The 22248-nt window shown below is 36.9% G+C and overlaps 1 protein-coding gene across 9 annotated transcripts in view; it reads right to left on the reverse strand.

The window, feature by feature from the left end:
- ATRX (ATRX chromatin remodeler) overlaps positions 1 to 22248 on the reverse strand; it is a 286622-nt gene that overhangs the window by 71069 nt on the left and 193305 nt on the right. For all 9 annotated transcript variants that reach the window (XM_008978121.6, XM_003824403.6, XM_003824402.6 and 6 more), the window contains 2 exons: positions 17261 to 17414; positions 13391 to 13497 (listed from right to left, as the gene is read on the reverse strand). In XM_008978121.6, the coding sequence (XP_008976369.3) occupies positions 13391 to 13497; positions 17261 to 17414 (261 nt within the window). The remainder of the gene's footprint in view (positions 1 to 13390; positions 13498 to 17260; positions 17415 to 22248) is intronic.

Below are 22248 nucleotides of genomic sequence, written 5' to 3' on the forward strand. Positions count from 1 at the left end.
CCAAAAACTCACTCTAGAAACAAAGAAAGCGGGGAAATGAGAAAGATAAAAAGTGCAAGTATATACCTAGGAAAATGCCTAACTAGAGCATCATTCTCTGTATAAAAAAACTAGGGAAGTTACAGATAAGGGTAATTTATTCCCTTACCAGTTCAACAAGTATTCACTATGGACCTACTACATGTCTAGCTTGGTGCTAGACAAAGAGTATACAAAAATGGGTAGTAATGAACCTGTCTCCAATGATACATATATTTATGAGACAGACATAATCCCCATACAACATGGAGCACTCTGGGAAGCCCCGTGGAGTTATCTGTTCTCTCACACTCCCCATTTCCCCTTACCCACAGGCCCTGGCAAACACCATTCTATTTTATGTCTCTACAAATTTCACCACTCTAGGAACCTCATAATAGGAATCATGTAATATTTGTCCTTTTTAGACTGGCTTAGATCACTCGGCATATTGTCTTCAAGATTCATACATGTTCCACCATGTGTCAAAGTTTCCTTCCTTATTAAGGCTAAATTATGTTCCACTGTATGTATATACCACATTTTGTTTATCCAGTTATCTGTTGATGGACATTTGACTTGCTTCCATGATTTGGTCATGAATAATGCTGCTATAATGTGGGCGTACAAATACAAATACTTCTCTGACACCCTGAACTCAATTCTTGTGGGTATATACCCAGAAGTAGTACTTCTGGATCTCATGGTAATACTATTTTTAATTTTTTGAGGAACACCACACTGTTTTCCACAGCAGCTATACCATTTTACAGTCTAACCAACAGTACACAAGAGTTCCAATGTCTCCATATCCTCACCAACTCTCATTATTGTTTTTTCATAGTAGCCCATCCTAATGGGTGTGTGGTGGTATCTCATTACAGTTTTCATTTGCATTTCCCTAAGGATTAGTGATGCTAGGCATCTTTTCATGTGCTTCTTGGCCATTTGTATATCATTTTTAGAGAAATGTCTATCAACTCTTTTGCCCATATTTAAATCATATTATTTTTGTTGTTGTGTTGCAGGAATCCTTTATGTATTTTTGATATTAACCCCTTACCAGATGTATGATTTGCAAATATTTTTCCCATATGGTAGGTTGCCTTTTTACTGTCAAAATAGTAAATTTTATGTTATATATATATTTACCATAATACTAAAAAGAAAAAAAAACTACCTATAAGAAGAGCCCAGGCCAAGATGGCTTCAATGCTGAATTCTAACAAACATTTAAATAATTAAGCTCAATGCTTTACAAACAATTCCAAAAAACAGAAACAGGAACACATACCAACTCATTCAATCAGGGCAGTACTGGGGAAGGAGGTGGAATAAGATGGCTGAATAGAAGCTGCTACTGATCAACCTCCCAGCATAAACGGCAAATGTTATGACTATCTACACAAAAAAGCACCATCATAAGAAACAAAAATCAGGTGAGCAATTATAGTACCTGATCTTAACTTCATATCACTGAAAGAGGCACAGAAGGGGAAAGACAATCTTGAATCGCCAATGCCACTGCTATCTCAACCCCCAGAAGTGGCCACATGTCATAGGGAGAGAATCAGTGCACTTGCGGGAAGGAGAGTGCAGTGATCATAGGACTTTGAAATGGAACTCAGCCTACACGCATGAAGGGAGCATATAAACCTGCCCAAACCAGAGGGGAATCATCCATCACAGTGATCAGAAGTTGAGTTTTAGTAAGTCACGCCACAGTGGGCTAAAGTGCACTGGGGTCCTAAATAAAACTGAAAGGCTATCTAGGCCACAAGGACTGCAACTTCTGGGCAAGTCCTAGTGCTGTAAAGGGCTTGGAGCCAGTAAAATGGGGGCACTTGACTTAGTCAGATACCACTGGGGCGGCTAAGAGAGTGCTTATGCCACCACTCCTCACTCCTCCAATTCCAGGTAGCACAGCTTAGAGCTCCAAAAGAGACCTCTGCTTTCTACTTGAGGAGAGAAAAGGGAAGAGAAAAAGCACTTTGTTTTGCAACTTGGATACCAGCTCAGTCACAGTAGGACAGGGCCCTGGGCAGAATCGTGAAGCCCCCATTCCAGGCCCTAGCTCCCTGGGCCAGAAGGCAACCCATTGCCTTGAATCGAGGGACCCAGTCATGGCAGGATTCATCACCTGCTGACCAAAGAGCCCTTGGGCCCTGAATCATCAGCAGCAATAACCAGGTAGTACACATTGTGGGGCATGGATTAGACAGAAATGTGTTAGGTTATGGTGAGACCCAGCTTATTAGAAGTTGTGGTGGCTACAAAGAGAGGCTCTTCCTGTTTGAGAAAAGGAGAGGGAAGAGTAAAGGGGACTTTATCTAGCAGTGTAGCTACCAGGTTGGCCACAGTGGACAAAAGCAACAAACGGGCTCTTGGGTCCCCAATTCCAGGCCTTAGCTCTTGAATGGAATTTGTGGACTGAGCCTGGGGCAGAGTGGAGCCCACTGCCCTGAAGGGTGAGTCTCTGGCCTGGCAGCATTCACCAAAAGCTGACTAAATAGCCCTTAGGCCTTAAGTGAACACTGGCGGTACACTGGCAGTACTCTCTGTGGGCCTGTCCTGGTGGTGGCCACGAAGAGAGGCTCCTCTGCCTGAGGAAAAGAAAGAGAAGAGTAGGAAGGACTTTGTTTTGTTATTTCTGTGCCAGTTTAGCCATAGTAGAATAAAGCACTAGGTATATTTCTAACATTTCTGGCTCCAGGCCCTGGCTCCAGAAAGCATCTCTATACCTGCCCAGGGACTAAGAGAATTTGCCAACATGAAGGGAAAGACCCAGTACTGGCAGGCTTCACCACTTGCTGAATGTACAGCCCTTGGGCCTTGAGCAAACATAGGCAGTAACCAGGTAGTGGTTACAGTGGGCCTTGGGCAAGACCCATTGCTCTGCTGGCTTAAGATCTGACCAAGTGCTATACCCGCAGTGGTAGTCACAGGGGTGCCTGTGTCACCCATCCCCCACCCCCAGCTCCAGGCAACTCAGCACAGAGAGACTCCATTTGTTTGGGAGAAAGTAAAGGAAGAGAACAAGATTCTCCATCTGGTAATCCAGACAATTCTTTTGGATCTTATACAAGACCACCAAAATGGTACCTCTACAAGGCTGCAAGAACTACAGCGTTACTGGCCTTAGGGTGACCCCTAATGTGGACACAGCTTCAGTGACTAAAAAGTTAGATCACAACACCCAAGTCCCTTCAAATACCTGGAAAGCCTTCCCAAAAATGACAGGTACAAACAAGCCCAGACTGCAAAGACTACAATAAATACCTAACTCTTCAATGCCAAGACACCAACGAAAATCCATAAGCATCAAGACCATTTAGAGAAATATGACCTCATCAAATGAACTAAACAGGGAATCGGGAAAATCCGGGAAAGACAGAGATATGTGACCTTTCAGAGAGAGAACACAAAATAGCTGATTTGAGGAAACAATGAAATTCAAGATAACACAGGAGGAATTCAGACTCCAATCAGATAAATTTAATGAAGAGGCTGAAATAATTAAAATGAACAAAGCAGACATTCTGGAGTCAAAAAATGCAACTGACATACTAAAGAATGCATAAGAGTCTCTTAATAGCAAAATTGATAAAGCAAAAGAAAGAATTAGTGAGCCTGAAGATAAGCTACTTGAAAATACACAGTCACAGGAGACAAAAGAGAAAAGAATAAAAAAGAATAAAGCAGGCCTACAAGGCATAGAAAATAGCTACAAAAAAAGCAAATCTAAGAGATATCGGTCTTAAACAGGAGGTAGAGAGAAAGACTGGCGTAGAAAGTTTATTCAAAGGGATAATAACAGAGAAACCCAAATCTAAAGAAAGATACTAATATTCAAGTAGAAGGTTATAGAATATCAAGCAGATCTAACCCAAAAAAGACTACTTCAAGGCACTTAATAACTCCCAAATGTCAAGGATAAAGAAAGGATCCTAAAAGCAGCAAGAGAAAAGAAACAAGTAACATACAATGGATCTCCAATATGTCTGGCAGCAGACTTTTCAGTGGAAATCTTTCAGGCCAGGAGAAGAGTAGCATGAAATATTTAAAGTGCTCAAGGAAAAAACTTTTACCCTAGAATAATATAAATGGAAAAAATAACCTCTAAACATAAAAGAAAAATAAAAACTTTCCAGACAAACAAAAGCTGAGGGATTTTATCAACACCAAACCTGTCCTACAAGAAAGGCTAAAGGAAGTAATTAATCAGAAAGAAAAGGACATGAATGAGCAGTAAGAAATCCTCTAAAAGTACAAAACTCACTAAAAACAGTAAGTACATAGAAAAATACAGAATATTATAACAGCGTAACTGTGGTGTATAAATTACTCTTATTATAAGTAGAAAGACTAAATGTTGAAGCAACAAAAATAACTACAACAACATATCAAGACATAGTACAATAAGATATAAACAGAAACAACAAAAAGCTAAAAAGTGGACAAAGTTAAGGTGTAGAATTTTTATTAGTTTTCTTTTTGCCTGTTTCCTTCTTTGTTTATAAAAACAGTGTAAAGTTGTTATCAGCTTACAATAATGGGTTTTAAGATAGAATTTCCAAGCCTCATGGGAGCCACAAACCAAAAAACATATAACGGATAAACAAACAAACAAACAAAAAGGAAGAAACTAAACCATACCACTAGAGAAAATCACCTTCATTAAAAGGAAGATAAGAAGGAAGGAAAGAAGACGAGCCCAAAAAACAACTAGAAAACAAATAACAAAATGGCAGGAGTAGGTCCCTACTAATCAATAATAACATTCAATGTAAATGGACTAAACTCTCCAATCAAAAGACAGAGGGGCTCAACGGATTTTAAAAAATACCCAATGATCTGTTGCCTACAAGAACACACTTCACCTGTAAAAATACACATAGACTGAAAATAAAGGGATAAAAAAGGATATTCCATGCCAATGGAAACCAAAAAGAGCAGGAACAGCTATACTTATATAGGACAAAATAGATTTCAAGACAAAAACTGTAAGAAGAAACAAAGAAGGACACTATATAATGATACAGTTCAATTCTACAAGAGGATATAACAATTTAAAATATATATGCACTCAACCCTGGGAGCACCCACATATACAAAGCAAATATTGTTACAGCCAAAGAGAGAGATAGACCCCAATAAAATAATAGCTGGAGACTTCAACACTACACACAGAAAATCAACTAAGAAACATCACACTTTATCTACACTATAGACCAAATGGACCTAATACATATTTACAGAATATTTCATCCAACAGCTACAGAATACACATTTTTTTCCTCAGCATGTGGATCATCCATATGTTAGGTCACAAAACAAGTCTTAAAACATCAAAAACAACCTGAAATAATATCAAGTATCTTCTCTCACCACAGTGGAATAAAAGGAGAAATTAATAACAAGGTATTTTGGAAACTATACAAATACATAGAATTTAAACAACACATTCCTGAATGACCAGTGGGCCAATGAAGGAATTAAGAAGGAAATCAAAAATTTTATTTAAAAAATGATAATGGAAACACAACATACCAAAAAACATAAGACACAGGGAAAGCAGTACTAAGAGGAAAGCTTATAGCTATAAATGCCTATATCAAAAAAGTAGAAAAACTGCAAATAATGTAACAAGGCATCTTAAAGAATCAGAGGCTGGTCGCGGTGGCTCATGCCTGTAATGACAGCACTTTGGGAGGCTGAGGCGGGTGGATCACCTGAGGTCAGGAGTTTGAGACCAGCCTGGCCAACACAGTGAAACCCTGTCTCTACTAAAAATACAAAAATTAGCTGGGCATGGTGGCGGGCGCCTGTAATCTCAGCTACTCAGGAGGCTGAGGCGGAAGAATCATTTGAACCTGAGAGGCAGAGGTTGCAGTGAGCCGAGATTGCGCCACTGTATTCCAGCCTGGGCAACAAAACGAGACCTTGTCTCAAAAAAAAAGAAAAAAAACAAAAAAGAAGAGAAGAGAAGAATTAGAAAAGCAAGAACAAACCAAGCCCAGAATTAGTAGAAGAGAAATAAAGATCAGAGCAGAAATAAATAAACTTGAAATAAAGAAAACAATACAAAAGATCAATGAAACAAAAAACAGGTTTTTTGAAGAAAATAAACAAAACTGATAAACTTTGAGACAGACTAAGCAAAAAAGAGAGAAGACCCAAAAAAATAAAATCAGAGATGAAAATAAAGATATTACAACTGTTACAGCAGAAATTCAAAGAATCATTAGTTGCTATTATCAGCAACTATATGCCAATAAATTGGAAAACTTTAGAAGAAATGGATAAATTTCTAGACACACACAACCTACCAAGATTTAACCGTGAAGAAGTCCAAAATCTGAACAGACCAATAAAAAGTAATGAGATTGAAGCCATAATAAAAAGTCACCCAGCAAGGAAAATCCCAGGACCCGACAGCTTCACTGCTGAATTCTATCAAACATTTAAATAAGAAATAAGACAAATCCTACTCAAAATATTCTGAAAAGTAGAGAACAGAATACTTCCAAACTCATTTTACAAGGCCAGTATTACCCTGATAACAAAACCAGATAAACACACATAAAAAAATTAAACTATAAGCCAATATCACTGGTGAATACTAATGTAAAAATCCTCAACAAAACAGTAGCAAACGGAATTCAATAATAAAATGATCATCCATCATGACCAACTGGGGCTTATCTCCAGGGATGCAAGAATAGTTTAACATATACAAATTGATGTGATACATCATATCAACAGCATGAAAGACAAAACCCATATGATCGCCTGGGTGTGGTGGCTCACGTCTGTAATCCCAGCTCTCTGGGAGGCCGAGGCAGGTGGACCGCTCGAGGTCAGGAGTTCAAGACCAGTCTGGCCAACATGGTGAAACCTCGTCTCTACTAAAAATGCAAAAATTAGCTAGGCGCGGTGGCACACGCCTGTAATCCCAGCTACTCAGGAGGCTGAAGCAGGAGAATCACTTGAACCTGGAAGGCAGAGACTGCGGTGAGCCAAGATCACGCCATTGCATTCCAGTCTGGGCAACAGAGTGAGACCGTCTCAAAAAACAAAAAACAAAAAACAAAAAACAAAACCATATGATCATTTCAATTCATGGTAAAAAAGCATTTGACAAAATTCAACATCCCTTTATGAAAAAACACTAAAAAAACTAAGTACATAAGGAACATACCTCAAAAATAATAAAAGCCATCTATGACAGACCCATAGCTAGTATCATACTAAAGAAAGAAAAACTAAAAGGCTTTCCTCTAAGATCAAGAACATGACAAGGATGCCCACTTCTATCACTTATTCAACATAGTAGTGGAAGTCCTAGCTAGAGTAATTAGACAAGAACAAGAAATAAGGGGCATCAAAATTGGAAAGAAAAAAATCAAATTATCCTTGTTTGCAGATGATCTGATCTTAACTTGGAAAAATCTGAAAACTCCACCAGAAAACTATTAGAAATGATAAAGAAATTCTGTGAAGTGGCAGGATATAAACCCAACATACACAAATCAGTAGCATTTCTATATACCAACAGCAAACAACCTGAAAAAGAAATAAAGAAACTTACAAATTAAAAGAAAATTTTTTAAGACATCAAGAAAGTAATCCCATATACAATAGCTATAAATAAAATACTTAGGAATTAACCAAAGAAGTGAAAGATCTCTACAATGAAAACTATAAAACGATGCTGAAAGAAACTGAAGACACAAAATCATAGAATGATATTCCAGGTTCAGGGATTGGAATAATCGATATTATTAAAATGTCCATACTACCCAAAGCAATCTACAGATTCATTACAATCCGTATAGAATACCAGTGACATTCTTCACAGAAATACAAAAAACAACCCTAAAAATTTATATGGAACCACAAAAGACCCAAAATAGCCAAAGCTATACTAAGCCAAAAGAACAAAAGTGTAAGAATCACATTACCTGACTTTATACTACAGAACTATAGTAACCAAAACACTATGGTACTGGCATAAAAACACATAGATCAACACAATAGAGAACCCTGAGATAAATGCATAAATCTGCAGTGAACTCATTTTTGACAAAGTTGCCATGAATATACCCTGGGGAAAAGACAGTCTCTTCAGCAAATGGTGCTGGGGAAAACTGGATATCCATATTCAGGAGAAAAAAACTAGACCCCTATCTCTCGCCATATATAAAAATCAAGTCAAAATGGATTAAAGATTTAAATCTTAGACCTCAAACTGCAAATCTACTACAAGAAAACATTGGGGAAACTCTCCAGGACATTGGACTAGGCAAAGATTTTTTGAGTAATACCCAACAAGCAGAGGCAACAAAAGCAAAAACAGACAAATGTGATTTCATCAAGTTAAAAAGCTTCTGCACAACAAAGGACACAGTTAACAAAGTGAAGAGACAACCCACAGGATGGGAGAAAATATATGAAAACTACCCATCTGACAAGCGATTAATAACCGGAATATATACAGAACTCAAACAACTCTACAGGAAAAAAAATTTAATAATCTGATTTTAAAATGGACAAAATAATAATCATTTCTCAAAAGAAGACATACCAATGGCAAACAGGTATAGGAAAAGGTGCTCAACATCATTCATTATCAGAAAAATGCAAATCAAACTATGAGATATCTTCCCACCCCAGTTAACTTGGCTTTTATCCAAAGTCAGGGAGTAACAAATACTAGAGAGGATTTGGAGAAAAGGGAACTCTTGTACACTGCTGGTGGGAACATAAATTAGTAAAACCACTATGGAGAACAGTTCAGAGGTTCCTCAAAAAATTAAAAATAGAGCTACCATAGAATCCGGCAATCCCGGCCAGATGCAGTGGCTCACTTACATAATCCCAGCACTTTGGGAGGCCAAGGCAGGCAGATAACCTGAGGTCAAGAGTTTGAGACCAGCCTGGCCAACATGGTGAAACCCTGTCTCTACCAAAAAAATACAAAAATTAGCTGGGCGTGGTAGTGTATGCCTGTAGTCCCAGCTACTGGGGAGGCGGAGGTGGGAGAATCCCTTGAACTCAGGAGGTGGAAGTTGCAGTGAGCCGAGATCACACCACTGCACTCCAGCCTGGGTGACAGAGTGTCACCTTGTCTCCCCCCACCAAAAAAAAAAGGATCCAGCAATCCCACTCCTAGGTATATACCCAAAATAATGGAAATCGGTATATCGAAGACATATCTGCACTGTTTATTGTAGCACTGTTCACAATAGCCAAGACTTGGAGACAACCTAAGTGTCCATCAACAGATGAATGGATAATGAAAATGTGATACATATATACAATGGAATAGTATTCAGCCATAAAAGAGAAAGATCCTGTCATTTACAACAACATGGATGGAACTGGAGGTCATTAAGTGAAATAAGCTAGGCAGAGAAAGACAAACTTTGCATGTTGTCATTTATTTGTGGGATCTAAAAATAAAAATAATTGAACTCATGGAGATACAGAGTAGAAGGATGGTTACCACAGGCTGGGAAGGGTAGTGGGTGGTTGGGGTGGAAGTACTGATGGTTAACAGGTACAAATATATAGTTGGAATGAATAAGAACTAGTAATTGCTAGCACAACAGGGTGACTACCGTCAAAAATAATTAAAAATTGTATATTTTTAAATAACTAAAAGAGTATAATTGGATTTTTTGTATCACAAAGGATAAATGTTTGAGGTGATAGATATCCCATTTACCCTGATGTAATTATTATCCATTGCATGCATGTATCAAAATATCTCATGTAACCCATGAATACATAACACCTACCATGCACCCACAAAAATTAAAAGGAAAAAATCAGACATTGGAGTCAGGAGGAGGGAAGTCAGTACTGAGGAGTGTCACTGGACATGAAAGATGAAGAATGGATAGGAATTAATCAGGTGAAGAAGATAGTGCGGGTGGAGAGAGCATTGCAGGCAGACAGAAACATAGCCATCAGTCAGCAGTAAAAGCAAAAAGAGATTAGCAGAGACAATCTATGTTACTGGTTATAAAATAAATGCAAATTAAAACAAATACAAGATATCATTATTCATCTATTAAGAAAGGTTTTAATTATTATGGCAATGGTGTAGTGATCATTCAAGGATTCCTATTAGGAGTACTAATCCAACTGTTCTGGAAAATAAGTTGACAATGTTTCAAAAGTCCTAAAAAAGATCATACCTGTTGGTAAATGATTTCTCCTCTTAGGAATCTATCTTAAGCAAAAAAGTTTAAAACGCAGATATAAACTTATGTACAAAAATTTTAAATGTTGAAAAATTAGGCCAGGTGTGGTAGCTCACACCTGTAATCCCAGTGCTTTAAGAGGCCAAGGCGGGTGGATCACTTGAGGCCAGGAGTTCAAGACCCAGCCAACATGTCAAAACCCCATCTCTACAAAAAATACAAAAATTAGCCAGGCATGGTGGCACACACCTGTAATCCCAGCTACTCAGGAGGCTGAGGCACAAGAATCGCTTGAACCCAGGAGGCAGAGGCTGCAGTGAGCCAAGATTGCTCGACTGCACTTCAGCTTGGGTGACAGAGCAAGACCCTGTCTCTAAAAAAAAAAAAAGTTGAAAAATTAGAGAAAGCAATCAAATGATTAAATAAGTTATGTACAGCCATATGACAGAATATTATACAGCCAATATTATATATGCAAGATATAATAATACTTTCATAATCAGGACAAAAAAAGCCAATTAAAACATTCCATTGCCAACAACAAAAAACACTAGCAAACTGAATCCAGCACCATATAAAAAGAATTATACACCATGACAAGTGGGATTTATCCCAGGTATGCAAGGTTGGTTTAACATCTGAAAATCAAAGTAATACACTATGTTAATAGAATGGGGAAAAAAAAAACATGACATGATCATCTCAATAGCTGCAGAGAAATCAAGATAGTATGTCACACTCTTTCATGACAAACACATTTAACAAACTAGAAAGAGAAGATAATTTCCTCAACTTGATAAATAGTATCCACGAAACTAACATCATACAAAATGTTGAAAAACTGGATTCCTTCACACTATGATTAGAGACAAGACAAGGATGTCAGCTCTTGCCACTTTCACTCAACATTGTACTTGAGGTCTTAACCAGGGCAACTGGATAAGCAAACAAATAAAAGGCATTCAGATTAGAAAGGAAATTATCTGTACTTGCAGATGACATGATCTTGTATATAAAAAATCCTAAAGAATTCACTAAGAACAAATTTCACTCAGCCTCAGAAATAAAATATGTACAAATACATTTAACAAAAGTGTAAAATGTATACTCTGCAAACTATAAAATATTGGTGAAATAAATAAGAGACCTAAATAAACAGCAAAACACCCCATGTTCATGGATAAGACATAATATTATTAAGATGGCAGTACTTCCTAAAATTAACTATACATTCAACACAATCCCTATTAGCATCTAAGCTGACTTCTTTGTAGAAATTTATAGGAGATTCTAAGGTTGATGTTGAATTCCAAGAGATCTGGAATAGCCACACTTTCCAATTTCAACATCACTTTCAAAGCAATGGTAATGAAATAGTGCAGTATTAGCACAGCGACTGACATATAGATCAATGGAATAGAATTGAGGGTCAGGAAACAAACATGTGTCTCCATCATCAATTCCTTTTTAATAAGAGTGACAAAAGCTATTCAATAAAGAAAGAATATTCTTTTCAACAAACAGTCCTGGGGCAAATGGATAACCACAGCAAAAGACTGAAGTTGAGCCTTTACCTCATATCATGCATAAAAATTAACTCAAAATGGATCAAAGACCTAAGTGCAAGGACTAAAACTATAAAACTCTTTTAAGCAAACACAGGGGTTAAAGCTTCACGACTTTTTATTTCGAAATGGTTTCTCAGCTATGACAGTAAAAGCACAAGCAACAAAAGAAAAAATAAATTGGATGTCAACAAAATAAAATATTTTTGTGCATCAGAGGACACACTCAAGAAAGCAACAGATGGCCAGGTATGGTGGCTCACACCTTAATCCCAGCACTTTGGGAGGCCAACGAGGGAGGACTGCTTGAGCCCAGGAGTTCAAGACCAGTCTGGGCAAATAGAGGGAGACCTCATCTCTACGAAAAATTAAAAATAAATAAATAAAAGAAAGTGATACAGATCACCGGAACTATTTTTTTTTTTAATGAAAGCGAAAGATAACCCACAGAATGAGAGAAAATATTTGCAAATTATATATATGATAGGGGCCTAGTATGTAGAATATATTTTTTAAAACACTTACATTTCAACAACAAAAAGATAAGCAATCCAATTCAAAAATGGGCAAAGGACCTGAATAAACATTTTTTCCAAAGAAGATAAAGAAATAGTCAACAAGTACATTAAAAGATGTTCAACATTATTAGTCATTAGAGAAATGAAAATTAAAATCATAAGATACCACTTCACAACCATTAGGATGGTTATAACAAAAACAAAAATGAAAAATAACAAGTGTTGACAAGAATGTGGAGAAACTGAAATGCTTGTATATTGCTGGTAGGACTGAAATAGTACAGGCAGTGTAGAAAACAGTTTGGTATTGCCATTTGTTTAAATAAATGAAAACCTGTGTAACAAATATACACAACAGCACTATTCACAACAGCTGAAAGGTGAGAACAACCCTAATATCTATCAAGACCACATATTACATGTTTCCATTTATGTGACTGGTCCAGAATATATGAATCTATTAGAAACATAAAGGAGATTAGTGGTTGCTTATGTGAGGGAGTTTTGGGCTGGATAGGGGAGTAATAGTTAAAGGGTACAGAGTTTTATTTGGTAGTGATTAAAATGTTCAAAAACTGACTCTAGTGATGTTTGTACATCTCTGTGAATATATTAAAACCATTGAGTTCTACACTTTAAATGGGTGACTTGTACAGGATGTGAATTATCTCTCAATAAAACTGCTTTAGAAACCAAAAAGTTTTAATTTATCCAACAATTTCAACAACAAAGACTGCTGTATTAGGAATTTTTCTTAAGTTGATATTAGCTGCTCTTGTCACCAAAAAAAACTATGTGAGATGATAGATATGTTCATCTGCTTCACTACAGTAGCCATTTTACTATCTATATGTATCCCATAACACCATGTTGTAAACCTCAAATATAAACAATACAATTTTATTTTGAAAAAGACTATACATATATATGGATAAGGACAAATAGACATTGCAAAAAAATTTTGGTATGTTAGAGTTGTGAGACTGGGTAGTTTTGTTTCTTTTGTTGCTACATTGTTTGTATGGTATGTTTAAATCAGTATTTTTAAAATTACGACACAGAAATATTTGTAGCTCACCTTTATAAATAAGGGGTTTATCTTTATCTTCTGTCTTCTCCCTACTAGCTAATTCAAGAAAATCTTCAATCAAGTCCAGAGATATGAGGGACTGGCTGAAAACAAGGCTAAAAAAACAGATTAGTGTTTATGGATTAGAAGATTCCTAGTAAAGATATCACTTCTTCCTAAATCGATCTACAAATTTAACACAATTATAACAAAAATCCCAGCAGGATTTTTTTGTAGAAATTACAAGGTGATTGTAAAATGTATATGAGAATGCCACCTCAGAGGAGGGAAGACAATTCTGAAAAAGAAAAACAAAGTTGGAGGGCTGACTCTTCATGATTTCATTACTTACAAAGTTACAGTAACCAAGACAGTGTAGTAAAGGGACAGGCACAGATCAATAGAACAGAATAGAGTCCAGATAGAGAGCCACATAGGATAATTAATTGTAGGGCCCAGGCATTTCAATGGTAAAAGGATAGTCTTTTAACCAATGGTCTTGGTAGCCGGGCGCAGTGGCTCACGCCTGTAATCCCAGCATTTTGGGAGACTGAGACGGGCGGATCACGCGGTCAGGAGATCGAGACCATCCTGGCTAACACGGTGAAATTCCGTCTCTACTAAAAATACAAAAAAAATAAGCTGGGCACTGTGGTGGGCGCCTGTAGTCCCAGCTACTCGGGAGGCTGAGGTAGGAGAATGGCGTGAACCCAGGAGGCGGAGCTTGCAGTGAGTGGAGATCGCACCACTGCACTCCAGCTTGGGTGACAGAGCGAGACTCTGTCTCAAAAAAAAAAAAAAAAAAAAAAAACCTACACAATGGTCTTAGCGAAACTGAACATCCACATGACAAAAACAATGGTCTTAGCAAAACTGAACATCCACATGAAAAAAAGTGAACTTCAACCTAAACTGCATACTTTATGCAAAAAATAACTTAAAATGGAGCATAAATCTAACTGTAAAAACTGTAAGAACAGAATGTTTAGAAGAACACAGAAGAAAATCTTCATAACATGGGTTAGGTAAAAAATTATTTACACATGACACAAAGTATGATTGTTTTAAAAGTTGATAAATTAGACTTCATCAAAATTTAAAACTTCTGCTCTATAAAACACACTGTTTTAGAGAATGTAAAAAGTTTCCCTATTACAAGTATTTCAGTAATTTAAAATTACATGCATTCTATAACACTTTGTCATTACATTTCAAGTATGTCTGCAAATTCCTGATTCTCTGCCCTAGTAATTTTCTAACTCCTTTTTAGCCATGAAAACTATTTGGTCACATCAAGTTTTGTGTAGAGTTCAAATAAAATAAATTATAAAAGCAAGCTGTTTTAGGCATTACGGGAGAAGGAGGAAAAATGTTACTGTTCCCTTACCCTCTCCTTTTGGTCACCAATTTCCAGGGGCTCTGAGAAATAGTTCTAAAATGACTATTCTGGTCTAACCCACTGGACAGAATTTATAACATACTTACACACTAGAAAAGAAATAAAATCTAGAAAGAGAATATAAGAGGTCTTCTATTGTCCTTTATATATGCAAACAAAGTAGATCAGTATATAAGAAACAATATACCTGTGGCAAGTATGCTTTAAGTTTTATTTTTATTCTAAAAGCTATACTATAGGAGAAGAAGGTACTTATGACTCCTGAAGATCCTTCAACATTCCCTGCTACATATCTTCAGATTTAGTAGAACTGAAAACAATTGAAGCTATGAAACGGCTGTTGGAGTTAACCACTTAAGTGTTTTTTATTGTATGACTTCCTGAGCTCCACACTGTTGGAGTCTACTATCTCCCAGTTAACTACTTCTAGAATGTTGGTAAGAAAATGAATTGACTCCTGGTGCTCAGCTCAAATGACCAAGGCCTATGCTTTGACCCCTCAGTAGTTTATCTTTCCCAAAATCAAAAACATAATTGAATCAATTCTTTCTGTGCTACAAATTAAGTTCTTGAAAGTTCCCATAAGTGAAAAACTTAAAGTCTTAGAAATACTAATTATTAAATTGGAATTAATCTGCAATCTGGGTTACTATACTGGAAAGAGGTTGATTTTAGTCAGTTAGCAATTAAGGCTGGTTCTGGGAACCACTGAACTCAGAGAAGTCTTACAGTAGAAAAGGAAAAAAGTTGTTAGGATTAAATGTCTATACTAATGGTTCTCTCTATTAACCTTTTCCAGTTGCAGACAACATGAAGAACTCTTTTGTTTGAGACCATATTTTGAGATTTTTTTTAAACATTAAAGATTATTTTATTTTAGCCTTATTTAAAATTTTTATTAAAAGCATCTCAAGCTAGGCGCGGTGGCTCACACCTGTAATCCCAGCATTTTGGGAGGCTGAGGCGGGTGGATCACCTGAGGTCAGGAGTTCAAGACCAGCCGGGCCAACGTGGTGAAACCCCCTCTCTATTAAAAAAACAAAATTAGCTGGGCGTGGTGGTGTGTGCCTGTAATCCCAGCTACTCAGGAGGCAACGCTGGAGAATCACTTGAACCCAGGAAGTGGAGGTGATTTTAGTGAGCTGAGATTGCGCCGCTGCACTCCAGCCTGGGTGACAAGAGCAAAACTCCGTCTCAAAAAAAAAAAAAAAAAAGCATCTCAGATACCTTTTAAAAATCGTTTATAATCAGATGTTGGGACCTAGCAGCCTAGACAGTAAGTCTTGTTCAAAATTTTAAAAATATGTTTTTGGAGGCCGGGCGTGGTGTCTCACGCCTGTAATCCCAGCACTTTGGGAGGCTGAGGCAGGCAGATTACCTGAGGTCAGGAGTTCGAGACCAGCCTGACCAACATGGAGAAACCCCATCTCTACTAAAAATACAAAATTAGCTGGGCGTGGTGGTGCGTGCCTGGAATCCCAGCTACTCAGGAGGCTCAGGCAGGAGAATCACTTGAACCTGGGAGGCGGAGGTTGCGATGAGCCGAGATCGCACCATTGCACTCCAGCCTGGGCAACAACAGCAAAACTCCGTCTCAAAAAAAAATAATAATAATGTTTTTGGAAAAGTAATTTGAAGGGGGGTGAAGATGCAAAGAAAGGAATGGTGGCAAAAATGTTAGAAGTGGAACAAAAAACAAAGAATAAATGATAAAGAAAGAATAATCAGGCCAGGTGTGGTGGCTCACACCTGTAATCCCAGCACTTTGGGAGGCTGAGGCGCACAAATTGCTTGAGCTCAAGAGTTCAAGATCAGCCCGGGCAACACAGTGAAACCCTATCTCTGCTAAAAATAAAAACACTAGCTGGGCATGGTGGTGTGCGCCTGTAGTCCCAGCTACTGGAGAGGCTGAGGTGGGAGGATCACCTGAGCCTGGGAGGTCAAGACTGCAGTAAGCTGTGATTGTGCCACTGCACTCCAGCCTGGGCAACAGAGCAAGACCCTGTCTCATAATGAAAAAAAAAAAAAAAGAAGAAGAAGAAGAAAGAATAATCAAGCAGGTAAAATAAAATAAAGCCTGAGAGATGTCCACTAGATTTGAGGATTAGAAGGTCACTAATGACTTTACAGGGGGAAATCTCAGTAAAGCAACACGGTAGAAGTCACACTACATAAACCGAAAAATGATTTTGAAGATGGAGAAACACAAATTTCAACTAAGAGCTCTACCCAAGGAAATAAGTTCAAGTTGCAATAGGTAGAAGCAGAAATTTACACTGAAGAAATAACCTGAATATGCAATCAGAACTAGTGGCTTACAAAAAAGATAGTTGCTTGTATTGGCCTAGCACTACAATGACCAAATAAATCACATCTTTAGGAGGGAAGGAAAAGCAACAGATTTGTTCAAATACATTGTTTAAGCAATAAAAACATAATCAAAAGGTTAATTTATATAATAAATATGGTAAAGCACTTACACTTTATCCCCAATTTCCTCTGCCATTCGAAGAATTTCAAAGAGAAGTACCATTTTCCCAGAATGCTCTAAAACCTCAGCATCAGCATCTGTAACAAAATCTTTGTACCAGTCTGGAGCTGGGCTGCTTGGATTAGAAGAAGAAGTAGCTTTACCTAAATAAGACAAATGGAACATAAGTAGGTAAATTAGAAAAGAAGTGGAAAGAGAGCAAGAGAGACAGAAAAAGACCTACCCATGGGGAGAGTAAGAAAGAAACTGATGGGGACTTGGGAGAGGGGAGGGAAAAAAGAGAAAGGCAGGCACACGCACATACAGCACAGAAAGACAGAGACTATCCCAGAAGAGTGAGCTCTAGATAGAAAAAGGGAAAGGAAGGAGATGCCAAATAAGAGAACAAGCAAGAGATTGACTCTGAGAGAGTGCAAGTGTAAGAGACAAACCCTCGGGGTAGGAGTGGAGCTCAGAAAGACAGAGACCCAAAGAGAAGAGAAACCATCCCCCTCCCACCAGGCCCTAAGAGAGTAAAATGCCCCCAAACATACTCCATGAGACAGGAATCAACAGAGATGGAAAGGCTCAGTTATCACGAGAGAAAAGACCTTGGGGGTAGAAAACATTTCACTGTGCTACTAGGATCTGGAAACCGCCAACAAGAATTGACCCCAGAATCAGCATATCATATTAAATGATTTTGTTCTTATATATTTTCCCCACAAACTTTGATTATGAAAGGTGGAAGGAGAAAGTAGCATAAAATAATTTCTTAAAAGATTTAAACATAGTTTGATTCAAAATAAGAAATATGCAGGTTTAGCATGTTTATACACTTTCTCAATTGCTTTTTAATGCAAAGTATTTTAAAATATATTTTTGTTACAAAAATTTAAATACTCAGAAAAGTATATAAGATATAAGAAACAAATGTGCTTCCACATTCCATCTTCATCAAATTTTAACACTGTTAAAACTTCGGATGAAGCTGAAGCCTAATATATGATCCTACATGATCCCATTCTCTTTCCTTCCTTCCTTTCCAATAGGTAACTAAACCCCTAAATTATATATTTACCATTTTTTGCAGTGTTTTATGTTTTTTACTGCATGTGTATCACTAAACTGTACAAATGGCTATACTGTTTGTAAAATCCTACAAATTACTTTTTCACTCAAAGCGAGATTTACTCATGCTTGTCATGGAGCTCCCGTTCAATCATTCTAACTACCATGTAGTATTCCACTGCATGAATACACTATCATTTATTAGTTCTCCTCATAGACATCTAGATTGTTTCTTGTTTTTGGCTAATATGAAATAACTGCAATGAATGCTCATTGCTGAGTATATTTTTCTTAAATATTGTGTATTTAAAGTTTTAAATTTTCTGGCATAAAGTTATGATTAGGAATTTTAAAAATATCATTTTAGACATACTTATAGTCTTTATCAAATACTTCTATTATCAGAAGTTCTTGAGAATCTAATCATGCCATTTATTTTGTATGCTAACTTTCCTCAGGTTGACTACTAATACTTTCTGTTCCTAGCTTTTCCTAAGGTTATTTTCTCAGGTGTAGCTACAATCTGTGAAATTTCTGGGTAGCCTTGGTTAAGGTCATATATCTCCAGAGTGATTCTACATTTGCTTCTACCAGGTCTCCAGGGAATCACCAACTCAGAATTACTTGTGAAGTTAATATTTCAGCTTCGGATCTTTTAGACTATATGAGTAATATAAATTCAAACCATAAAGTATGTGAGGTGAAGGCCATGACCGTAAATTCAATGTAACTATTTTTCCCAACCAAGAGCCCTGGCTGAAATAGATAAGCTTCCTTGTCAACTCCCTGGATTGTCGATGGGATTGTAAACTTTAAAGGGATTCAGCTTTGAGAAGGGGTCACAGAACTCTCCAACTTATAGAGGGCTCGAAGTCTCAAATCCTGTCCCTGGATAAATGAAAATCAAAGCTGCTAGTCTCAAGACTAGCATCTCCCTAGGATTTCCATAGCATACCTTCTTCAATTTACCATTTAGGCTTATCAGTTCCCTCCTTATGTCTGGGCATATAGTAAGCACTTTATAAATATCTGTTGAGTGAATAAATATGGTATATTAGTACTAATATTACGGCTCTACATCATATACAAGGATTCTGTCACAAAACTTTATATCTATACAATTACATACGTTTTAAAATGCAAATGCTTACCAATGAAGCTTACTCTAAAAATACTTAAGTAATAATAAATCTAACACTTTGAAGTAATTTACATAGTCATTTCGTGATCATGAACTCTCCTTCTAATAAAACATTTAAAACACAGAAATGGGGATGATGTAAGCTAAACTTAAATGACTCATTCAAGATGCTGCTTCTCAGAAAAACGAGAAAGCCACTACAAAAGGATTAAAGCAAACAGTAACTCTTTGATGTGAAAATAAAATATGTGGCAAAAATCATATTGTAGCTCAATTATAGGTAATTAATTATTTAATATCCATTTCAAATTCCAGGTACAACATTGTTAGCCCTTTAATACTTCCTTCAGATTATGAGACCGATGTGCTGCCTACTGCGCTAAGGAGGCAGACTAGCCCCTTAATACTTCCTATTCAGATTTTCTTATATTTACTGTAAGAAAGTCATTTTTTTTAAAGTTATACAATACCAGCTACGTATGTCCATACATTATGATATACTCCATTTTATATGGAGTTAATTTAGATGCAAAGAAAAAAATAAATTTTTATTATCTATTAGTTCTGGAGAATGCTTCTAATATACTATACACGTATATAAGCTACAAAAATATATAAAATATATCCATATACAAATGACTTATATTTGACTGCACACAACTAAAATGAAACAAAAATCCTAGACAAGTGGTCAAAATTTGTCTTTTGGAACTGATGGCCTTCCCTGTGTGTTTTTGGGCTCACAACATGTAGCCTCCTACATTCTGCCCCCAGTGCTTTCCAACCCATTCACATTATGGCATATGTAAAAAACGTTAATGCTTATATAGCATACCAGGAAAAAAGAGAAGAGACTACTCATTTACGGAGGCAAACCAGCTGCCTCAGTTTCTAATTGTATTCCCAAGTGACAAAGGATCAATATCTCAGCACACTTTAAAAAAAAAAATCTCAGTATACTCTTACGTAACCCATTTATAGCACAGGATGATGCACACTGACTGGTCTACTCTTCTGCTCCTGTTAGCCATAAGCTATGAGAAAAAATTCAACAAGAGTATTTTAAGAAAATAATTTCCAGGAACATGTAAACTTTATATATTTTTAATTATGAGATGAGAGACTGAGGAATTTATGTGGAAAAGGCAGATTGGGGCAGCAGGGAGGGAGATACAGGAACTTCTCATTGCCTTAAATTACACTATAATAATTTATTATCCTGATAAAAATATTCTTTATATCTATCCAGAAGATGAACATTGATAGTAAACTGTTTTATGGGGTAACAGAAGAGAAGAATGAGAAGAGAAATTTTGTAGTTTAATTTTTACTATTCCCCTGATTTCTTAAGAGAAGTCAGAGTCTACTGTTAGACTGCCATCTGTCTATTCCATGGAGGTACTGAAGAGAGAAATGTTTATAAAGAAATCACCAAGTCAGAAAGAATTTATGACTAATTCCTCAAAAACAATTGCAACAGAAACAAAAATTCACAACTGGGACCTAATTAAACTAAAGAGCTTCTGCACAGCAAAAACAAAAAACAAACAAACAAACAAACAAAAACACAAAATAACAAAAAAAAACTATCAACAGAGTAAACAGACAACTTACAGAATGAGAGAAAATACTCACAAACTATGTATCCAACAATGAATATCCAGAATCTATAAGGAACTTAATTCAACAGCAAAAAAACAAGTAACTCCATTAAAAAGTGGGCAAAAGACAAGAACAGATACTTCTCAAAAGAGAACACACAAGCAGCCAACAAACATGAAAAATGCTCATCATCATTAATCACAGGAGAAATGCAAATCCAAACCACAATGAGACACAATCTCACACCAGTCAGAATGGCTATTATTAAAAAGTCAAAAAACAGCAGATGCTGGAGAAGGGGCAAAGAAAAGGGAACATTTATATTGGTGGGATTGTAAATTAGTTCACCGCCTATGGAAGGCAGTTTAGAGATTTCTCAAAGAACTTAAAGCAGAACTGCAATTTGACCCAGCAATCTCATTACAAGTATAAAACAAAAGAAAAATAAATCTGCCAGAAAGACACATGCACTCATATATTTATTACAGCACTATTCACAACAGCAAAAACATGGAATCAACCCAGGTGCCCATCAACAGTGGATTGGATAGAGAAAATGTGGTACATATAAACCATAGAATATACACAGCCACAATAAAGAACAAAATCATGTCCTTTGCAGCAACAGGGATACAGCTGGAGGCCATTATATACTAAGTGAATTAACACAGAAACAGAAAACCAAATACGGCGTGTTCTTACATATAAGTAAGAGCTAAACACTGGGTACACATGGATATAAAGAGGAGAGCGACAGACACGGAGGACTACTAGAGTGGGGAGAGAGAAAGGGGGCAAAGACTGAAAAACTAACTACTGAGTACTATGTTCAGTACCTGGGGATGGGATCAATCATACCCTAAAGCTGAGCATCATGCAATATACCCATGCTAATCAACTAGCATATGTACCCCCGAATATAAAAGTTGAAATTATAAAAATAAAATTAAAATAATTAATCACCAAGTTATTTCAGCTGTAGGCCTGAGACCAGCCAAGTTTATCTGGTCACAGGATCACTAACCTAGGTGGCCCCCACAACTCTCTTCTCCTTATAGACAGTTAACTGCTTTGCTCCACAACTCCCAAATGCCAAATATTTAGAGCCACTACCTTGTTCTCTCTTCATAATCTGCTATTTCAAATAGGCAGACATTTGGTCCCAGTTTTTAAGCTCCTAGGCA

This window comes from Pan paniscus, chromosome X, assembly GCF_029289425.2.
Source record: "Pan paniscus chromosome X, NHGRI_mPanPan1-v2.0_pri, whole genome shotgun sequence".
NCBI classification, from domain to species: domain Eukaryota; kingdom Metazoa; phylum Chordata; class Mammalia; order Primates; family Hominidae; genus Pan; species Pan paniscus.